This window comes from Dipodomys merriami, unplaced genomic scaffold (genome assembly GCF_024711535.1).
Source record: "Dipodomys merriami isolate MVZ:Mamm:240054 unplaced genomic scaffold, mDipMer1.0.p SCAF_98, whole genome shotgun sequence".
Taxonomy (NCBI): Eukaryota; Metazoa; Chordata; class Mammalia; order Rodentia; family Heteromyidae; genus Dipodomys; species Dipodomys merriami.
In genome coordinates this window covers 2,344,304-2,353,138 of record NW_027206601.1, presented here as the reverse complement: position 1 = coordinate 2,353,138, position 8,835 = coordinate 2,344,304, and the positions used below count along the sequence as shown (strand labels likewise).

Genomic DNA, 8,835 nt, shown 5'->3' with positions numbered 1-8,835 from the left:
ACGTCAAGAGGTGGGAGGCGGGCCAAAATCCTAACCAACCAGCTTCGGAGAACCGGCACTTCCTCCCGGAAGTGCCTCTGGGATTCCGGAGGGGCGTGCGGCGACTCCGCAGGGCCCGGTGCTGCCCGGGAGCGGGAGCTGGGAGCTGGGAGCTGGAGCGCGTCTGGCCGGGCTGGGAGCCCCCCGATGGGCAGGACTTCTCAGCTTGTCTGTGTGCATGCGAAGTCCGGCCAAGTGTGTGCGAGAGTGGAGTCCTGTTTGGAGCCACTCCGTTGGCGGTAGTTTCCTCTATAGGCAGAGCAGACAGCGCCTGAGACGCCCTTCTCCAGAGTGGAAGACGAGCCGCGCGCTGGTGGCTCACGCCTGTAATCCTAGCCGCTCACCAGGCTGAGATCTGAGCAGCACGCCTGGAAGCCAGACTATGAGGATCGTCACCGCAGGAAGGCCACAGATGGAGCTCAAGTGGTGCAGAGAGTGTTACCTTTAAGCAAAAGACGCTCAGAGGCAGCACCCATACCCGAGTTCAAGCCCCCAACCCCCACACACACGCACACACGCACGCACACACACACACAGAGTTTTAATTGAGTAGCTCAGATAGTCTAGGTACAACATGGATAACTTCGTTTCAGTGAGGGGAGAACTAGGCCGAGTTAACAGGGGACATTCAGAGTGGGTGTTCCACAACCTGCCACTCCCTTTTTTCCTTGTAGGAGACATGTTTGGCAAAGAGTTGGAGGTTGGGACGGAAATGTGGCTTGGTGGTAGGGTGCTTGCCTAGCACGCATGCAGCCCTGGGTTCAATTCCACAGTATCATATAAACAAAAAGCCTGAAGTGGTGCTTTGGCTCAAGTGGTAAAGTGCTAGCCTTGAGCACAGAGAGGCTCAAACAGAGCACAGGCCCTGAGTTCAAGCCCAAGGACTGGCACCAAAAAAAAAGTTTGAGGTCAAGGATTTCAGGATCTAATCCAAGGGTATTATTGAAGGAGAAATCACCAGGACTTTTAGGGGCATAGACTATTTGGACGTCATAGAATAATTTTTAGGCCACGTGTTTTTTTTTTTTTTTTTTGGGGGGGGGGTCCGGTCGTGGGGCCTGAACTCTGGGCCTGGGCACTGTCCCTCAGCTCTTCAGCTCAAGGCTAGTGCTCTACCACTTAAGCCACAGCGCCACTTTCGGCTTTTTTTCTTTTTGCTTATGTGGTGCTGAGGAATCGAACCCAGGGCCTCAGGCCCTGGGTTCTACCACTGTGCCACCTTCCCAGCCCCAGGCCACGGTGTTTTAACTGTTGGTTCATACTCTCCAGTCATTGCAATCTCACCTCTCTCCATGCATGTATACTTCATTCATTCTTCTCTTCCTATCAGAAATGAGCAAAAGGAGAAATCCTGCTGATGAACCTAACAACTACAATGTGGACAGATGCTGAACAAAGCTGCCTATGCCAGGCTCAGCCCCTATCTGTAGTCTCTCCTCTCAGCAGTGCTCCAGTCCCATCTTGGCATGGCTAGATTTCTATTAGCAGCCAAAGAGCAGAAATGTGCCCTTTTCTGACATGTTACATACTCCCCAACAGTCTCAGACCAGAAGTCTACACATCTAAGTAATTCTAAGAACATCTAACTCCCTGTTCATTCTAACCTAAACAAAAACGGATAACAAAAGTTTTCCCAGTACCTGAAAAGTTTCACTAGACTGTTTACATGACCATCCAGAATTAGAGTAGGAATTTTTTTAATTTCTTTGCTAGAATTTTTTGCTGTAAAAATATTTAATGAGAGCTGGGAATGTGGCTTAGTGGTAGAGCGCTTGCCTAGCATGAATGAAGCCCTGGGTTCCACTCCTCAGTGCCATATAAACAGAAAAGGCCAGAAGTGGCGCTGTGGCTCAAGTGGTAGAGTGCCAGCCCCATACAAAAGAAGCTCAGAGACAGTGCCCAGGCCCTGAGTTCAAGCCTCAGGACTTAATATATACTTTTTTTTTTCTTTTTTTTGGGGGGGTCCAGTCGTGGGGCCTGAACTCTGGGGCCTGGGCACTGTCCCTCAGCTCTTCAGCTCAAGGCTAGCGCTTTACCACTTGAGCCACAGCGCCACTTCTGGCTTTTTTCTTTTTGCTTATGTGGTGCTGAGGAATCGAACCCAGGGCCTCATGCATGCAAGGCAAGTGCTCTACCACTGAGCCACCTTCCCAGCCCTTGATATATATTTAAAGAGCCTGACACCTGAAGATCAGATTTGAAGCTAGCCTTTATCTCCAATTAACTATTAGAAAACCAGAAGCAGCACTGTGGCTTAAAGTGGTAAAGAGCTACCCTTGATGAAAAAGCTCAGAGACAGTGCCCAGGACCTGAGTTCAAGCCTCAGGACCAGTAACAACAACAAAAAATTTAAAGGAGGGGTTGGATGTGTGGCTCAGGTGGCAGAGTATCAGCCAATAAGTGAAAGCATCACATCAAGAATTTCAATCCTAGCCGGATGACGGTGGCTCACACCTGTAATCCTAGCTACTCAGGAGGCTGAGATCTGAGGTTCGAGGTTCAAAGCCAGCCCGGGCAGGAAAGTCCGTGATACTCTTATGGCCAATAAATTACTAGAGGGGCTGGGAAGATGGCTCAGTGGTAGAGTACTTGCCTTGCTATGCCTCTGAGGCCCTGGGTTCGATTCCTCAGCACCACATAAGAAAAAAGAAAAAAGCTGGAAGTGGCACTGTGACTCAAGTGGTAGAGTGTTAGCCTTGAGCTGAAGAGCTGAGGGACAGCGCTCAGGCCCAGAGTTCAGGCCCCACGACTGGACCCAAAAATAAATAAAATAAATAAAAAAATAAATTACTAGAAAACCAGAAAGGCTCTGTGGCTCAAGTGGTAGAGCACTAGCCTTGAGCTGAAGAGCACAGGGACAGTGCCCAAGCCCAGAGTTCAAGCCCCATGACTGACCAAAAAAAAAAAAGAATTCCAATCCTGCCAGGTGCTGATGGTTCACACCTGTAATCCTACCTACTCAGGAGGCTGAAATATGAGGAACACAATACAAAGCCTGCCCAGGCAGGAAAATCCATGAGACTCTTCTCTCCAATAAATCACAAAAAAAAAAAAAAAAAAAAAAAAAAAAAATGGAAGTAGCACTATGGCTCAAGTGGTAGAACACTAGCCCTGACCTGAAGAGCTGAGGGACAGCGCCCAGGCCCAGAGTTCAAGACCCACAACTGACAAAAAAAATTTCCAATCCTGGTCTTGGACTAAATAAATAAATAACAAAAAGCTGGGCACTGGTGGCCCACGCCACCTAATCCTAGCTACTCAGGAGGCTGAGATCTGAGGACCACAGTTCAAAACCAGCCTAGGCAGGAAAATCCCTGAGACTCTTTTTTTTTTTTTTTTTTTGGCCTCATGCATGCAAGGCAAGCACTCTACCACTGAGCCACCTTCCCAGCCTCCTTGGGAGGGTTAATCTCCAATTAACCCCCAGAAAACTAGAAGTGGCACTGTAGCTCAAGTGGTAGAGCCTTAAGCTGAAGAGGTGAGGGACAGTGCTCAACCTCAGAGTTTAAGCCCCATGCCCGGCAAAAAAAAAAAAAAAAGAAAGAAAGAAAAGCGTATAGAACTAAGTTGCATACATCTTAAGAGTCAAAACAGACACATGTATGAAATAGTATAGAACACAGAAATGACAACGGAAAAATCTAGTTCTGTAGGTCAGATAAAGAAATTTAATAAATATTTCAAATAAATATGTAATAAAATTATGCAATAAAATGTCAAGAATGGGCAACTAATGGTATGAGGTTCCATAAAGGAGAAGGCATGAGTGGAGTGTACTAAGAGCTGTTCAAGCTTATGATTCAGAGGCTAAGAAACCAAGTACTTCATTTACTCAGGCAGTTCCTTGCTGACACGTTGTCTACTTGGTTGACCTTTGAAAACAATTAAGCAATACCCCATCCATTGGTAGGCTCCGGGAGCAGATCTGCTTGATGAACTGAAGTCCACTTCAGTTATCCATATAAGCAGTTCAGGACAAGAACCTTTCCCCTCTCTTTTTGCCTCCCCTCTGCCCACAACTGTTTATTTCATCTCATACACAGCTACTACAATGTTTTATTTCATTGGGGGAAAAAAATCTGTATAAAGAACCAAATCTGATTCCCTTGAAGAAAACATTTACCACAGTTAATAAAACTCAGGAGACGAGGGAGGAGAAAGAGTGTACTGCCCTGTGCCAGCGCTGTCACTATCTTAGCTCTGACTAAGGCCTTGTGGAATAGGAATCACAAGTGTCCACAAGAACTCTGCTTGGCCTTCTGACACTTTTCTGTTAGACATCAGCATCTAGCATCTGCAATTTAACATCTGATGAAATCCAGAGAGATGCCATGGCAGTTATTAAAATATGTGTGAATAAACAGAATGCACAAAGACTAGGTTGGTGTTAGTTACAGGCAGAAACACTTCAAACAAGAAATATATATATATATATATATCAAAAAATAGTTCTAATATATAGAAAAACATCTCAATTCTCTAGGGCCAAGACTTGCCCCTTATTTACATTCACAAAGCCATTAAGGGAACCCAGGACTGACCAGGAGTAACAAGGCTGGGCTTTTTCACAGGGCATGTCAATTGCCTACTATGTAAGCAAAGAGAAAGGGTGGGAATCAGTGTAGGAAAAAGAAACAGGACTTGGTCTTGAGTTAATTCCAACTCCTCCCAAACCCTAAGAGTTTGAAAGCTTGGATTGTCTCCGTGAGGTCTAGGCTAACAAATAGCTGATCTGAATGGTCTGTTGCCAGGATACCAAGGTGACATAATAATTTCTCCCCCCCCCCCTTAAAATCTAGGTGGGAAAGGGATTAGATGAGGAAAGTACCAAATAATTGAGGAGAAAAGGAAAGGCTATGTTGAGTGGGTATTATACCAGCTTCTTGGCCTCAAAGAAGCTCTTGAGATGACGCATCTGCCAGATACCAGTGAGGATGAGGATGACCGTCTGAGCAATAGACCACCACAGGACTCTCTGGTTGGTGCTCTCACTGGTCAGACGGAAGCGTTCTTCACGATACTGCATGGAACATTAAACACAGACACATGGATAGTAGAAATAGTCTCCACTGTTGAGATCCCCTGCATGTGACAGTTCAACTCTAGGACCAAATACCTTCCTAAGTATCTCCTATGGTAACACAGTCTCTCCACTTAGACTGTCTCAAGGAAGGGACAGTGCTGTCCCTCCACAAGCATCTCTGGTAGAAGTAAAATCATACTATCTTTTAATATAAAAGCCCAAAGCAAACAAGTAGGCAAGGCTATTACTAGATTGTGAACTGTTCTCTCTTCTCTGATACAAAAAAAAAAAACTAAAGCAGGGGCTGGGAATGTGGCTTAGTGGTAGAGTGCTAGCCTTGAGCAAAAGAAGCTCAGGGACAGTGCCCAGGCTCTGAGGTCAAGCCCCAAGACTGGCAAAAAAAAAAAAAAAACTAAAGCCAGGTGACAGTGGCTCACACCTGTAACCCTATCTGATACTCAGGAGGCTGAGATCTGAGGATCAAGATTCATAGCCAGCCCAGGCAAGAAAGACCTGAGACTCTTACCTTAATTAACCATCAGAAAACCGGAAGTGGTGCTGTGGCTCAAAATGGTAGAGCACTAGCCTTGAGCAAAAGGAGCCCAGATCAAGCCCCAGGACTGGCACGCACACGCACATACGCACGCACGCACGCACGCACCCACGCACGCACCCACGCACCCACGCACGCACCCACACATCTCTAAAGCAAAATATAAGGCTAGGGTTGTAGCTCAGTAATAGAGTGCCTACCTACCATGCACAAGGCCCTGGATTCGATTTTGCATACCGCAAGGGAAAAGAAAAAAGAAAATTGGTGTCTGTATATGTAATAAAATTTTCAGCCTCAAAAAGGAAGGGAATTCTGACATACATTACAACATAAATCTTGGGGGCATTATGTTAGGTTAAAAGTAACATTCATAAAAGGGATGCTAGTAGAACTGTAACTCAAGTGATAAGAGTGCCAGCCTTAGCCTGGTGCCAGTGGCTCACGCCTGTAATTCTAGCTACTCAGGAGACTGAGACCTGAGGATCACGGTTCAAAACCAGCCCGGGCAGAAAAGTCCGTGAGACTCTTATCTCCAATAAAACCACTAGAAAACTGGAAGTGGTGCTGTGGCTCAAGCAGTAGAGTGCTTGCCTTGAGCTGAAGAGCTGAGGGATAGTGTTCAAGCCCAGAGTTCAAGCCCCACAATGGACCAAAAAAAAAAAAAAAAAAAAAAGAGTGCCAGCCTTGAGCAAAAAGGCTAAAGGAGGGTCAGGTACCATTAGCTCATGTCTGTAATTCTAGTTACTCAGGAGGCTGAGGTCTGAGGATGGCAGCTCCAAGCCAGGCTGGGCAGGAAAGTCTGTGAGACATATCTCCAATTAACTACAAAAAAGCCAGAAGTGGAACTGTGTCTCAAGTGATAGAGCACTAGCTTGCGCAAAATAAAACCTCAGGAACAATAACTGGGCCCTCAGTTCAAGCTCCAGCACTGGCACAAAATAATAATAAAAGGATGCTACTGTATGATTCCATGCATGCAAGTTAAGAGAAGTCAGGATTTGGGCTGGGAAGGTGGCTCCGTGGTAGAGTGCTTGCCTTGGCATGCATGAGGCCCTGGGTTCAATACCTCAGAACCACATAAGCAGAAAAAGCCAGAAGTGGCACTGTGGCTCAAGTGGTAGAGTGCTAGCCTTGAGCTGAAGAGCTAAGGGATAGTGTATAGGTCCAGAGTTCAGGCCCCATGACCGACAAAAACAAACAAACCAACCAGAAGTCAGGATCATAGAGACTGAAAACTGTACAGCCTCAGGGAAAGAAATGAGATGTTAGTGTTTAATAGTTCTAAGAAAGCCGGGCGCTGGTGGCTCACGCCTGTAATCCTAGCTACTCAGGAGGCTGAGATCTGAGGATCTCGGTTCAAAGCCAGCCCGGGCAGGAGAGATCCTGAGACTCCTATCTCCAATAAACCACCAGAAAACCGGAAGTGGCGCTGTAGCTCAAGTGGTAGAGCGCTCGCCTTGAGCTGAAGAGCTGAGGGACAGCGCCCAGGCCCAGAGTTCAAGCCCCACGACCAACAAAAAAAAAAAAAAAAAAAAAAAAAAGTTCTAAGAAAGTGACAAGGTCCAGGAGATAACAGATTACAGATAATTGTAAGTTCTGACTGAACAACAGTATGAATCTACTTAATGCCTCAGAGTGGTATGTTTAGCAGTAATTAAAATGATAACTTTTATGGTAAGTATATTTTATCATAAAGTAAATACTTAGGGTATGGTTAAGAGGGTCTGAGATGGCACTGAAAAAAAAAAGTGGAAAAAAACTAAAAACAAGTATTTAGACTGATATCCTCCATTCCATTCTGATGGCAGGAAAGGGCTAAAGCAGAAACTTCAAGTAAGTACGGTGTAAAAAAACCAACTGTCATCTCCAAGAAAAAGGAAATAAATGCCCTTACCCTCTGATAATCCTGCTCCTTCTGGATCTGTTCCACCTGATCAAGTAACTGGCGGGCTCGGAGCTGCAGCTCTGTCAGTTTGTCCTTAGCAGCAATCTCAGGATAGTTATTGGCATGTTCCCCAACCTGGATATCCAAGTGCACACGCTGCAAGGAAAACAGGGTATCTGAGTGTTGGGGCCCCTAACTGTTGTAGTTATGGAACTTATTCTTGTCCCTGGTTGTGGGGCCAAAGAGTAACCAACTGCCTGCCATTACCTGCTCATACCTGTAATCCTAGAATTACACATCGAAGCCAGCCTGGAGAGAAAAGTCTGTGAGACTCTTATATCCAATAAACTACTCAAAAAAAGCTATGGCGCTGTGGTTGAAGTGGAACAGCAAAAAATCAAGAATAGCACCCTGGCCCTGAGTTCAAGCCTCAAGACTAGAGGGCAGGCATACACACACAAGAGTAACATCTGTCTCCTCGATTGTGATTCTGTGTCAAACGGGTCACAGATGACGGCAACAAATAAAACTTTGGAATTGAGAAATCCTAGGCTGAGGCAAAAGAGAAATCCTCTTACCAGTTTACCACCCGCGAAGAGAGCCATCCTAGTGGAGTTGGAGTGCAGGCAGATCTGATGGTCACCGGGAGTGTGGGAGGTGAATGTGAAGCGACCTTCGGACCCGTATTGCCGGGACAGGACCACCTGCAACAAGCACCAGGGAAGGTCCCACCTCTACTGCGACCTCTCCAAGTGCAAGTTCGGGTCCCCAAATCCTTGACTCGGGGCCAAGGCGGTGCCTCACAGGCCAGGGGAACAGCGCTGAGCTGCTGACTCGGGCTCGTGCCTGCCTGCGGGCGGGCTTACCTTGCCGTCCGGGTCCTTCACTTCCACGTGCATGCCCAGCCCGGGGGTCGAGGGCAGGAAGACCTCCTTCTGCTTATCCCACATCTGGGTTCGATAGTTGCCTGCAGGGTACACACAGAGTCACAACCCGGCCCTCCAGCGTGCGGCCCGGGGGGCTGGGTGGGGGGCGGGCGTCCTCGGGACACCCTCAGTTAGGGGGCCGGGCTTGGGAGGAGGGGCGCTTCCAAGGGCCAGGCGAAAACAAAGATCTCTCCACCCTCAGCCCGCCTGACCGATGACCATGGTCTCGTCGGGGATCTCCTCGATGAAGCAGCGCTTCTCGGTCTCGCCGATGTGGAAATAGAGCCCATGGACGGCCGCAGCGCACACCGCAAGGAACAGCAGCACAGGTCGCCCCATCGCCGGCCGCCCGCAGACCCCAGCACTGGCCATCGCGCCTCGCCACCGTGCGCTTGCGCGCTCTGGCGCA

At 47.6% G+C, this 8,835-nt stretch overlaps 1 protein-coding gene across 1 annotated transcript; it reads right to left on the bottom strand.

The window, feature by feature from the left end:
- Positions 1-3,684: 3,684 nt before the first annotated feature.
- Positions 3,685-8,835, bottom strand: Tmed4 (transmembrane p24 trafficking protein 4). Its single transcript, XM_070014557.1, has 5 exons — positions 8,639-8,835; positions 8,367-8,467; positions 8,079-8,204; positions 7,510-7,656; positions 3,685-5,059 (listed from the first exon to the last, which is right to left on the bottom strand). The coding sequence occupies exons 1-5, from the start codon at positions 8,796-8,798 to the stop codon at positions 4,910-4,912; spliced, it is 684 nt and encodes a 227-aa protein (XP_069870658.1). The 5' UTR covers positions 8,799-8,835; the 3' UTR covers positions 3,685-4,909.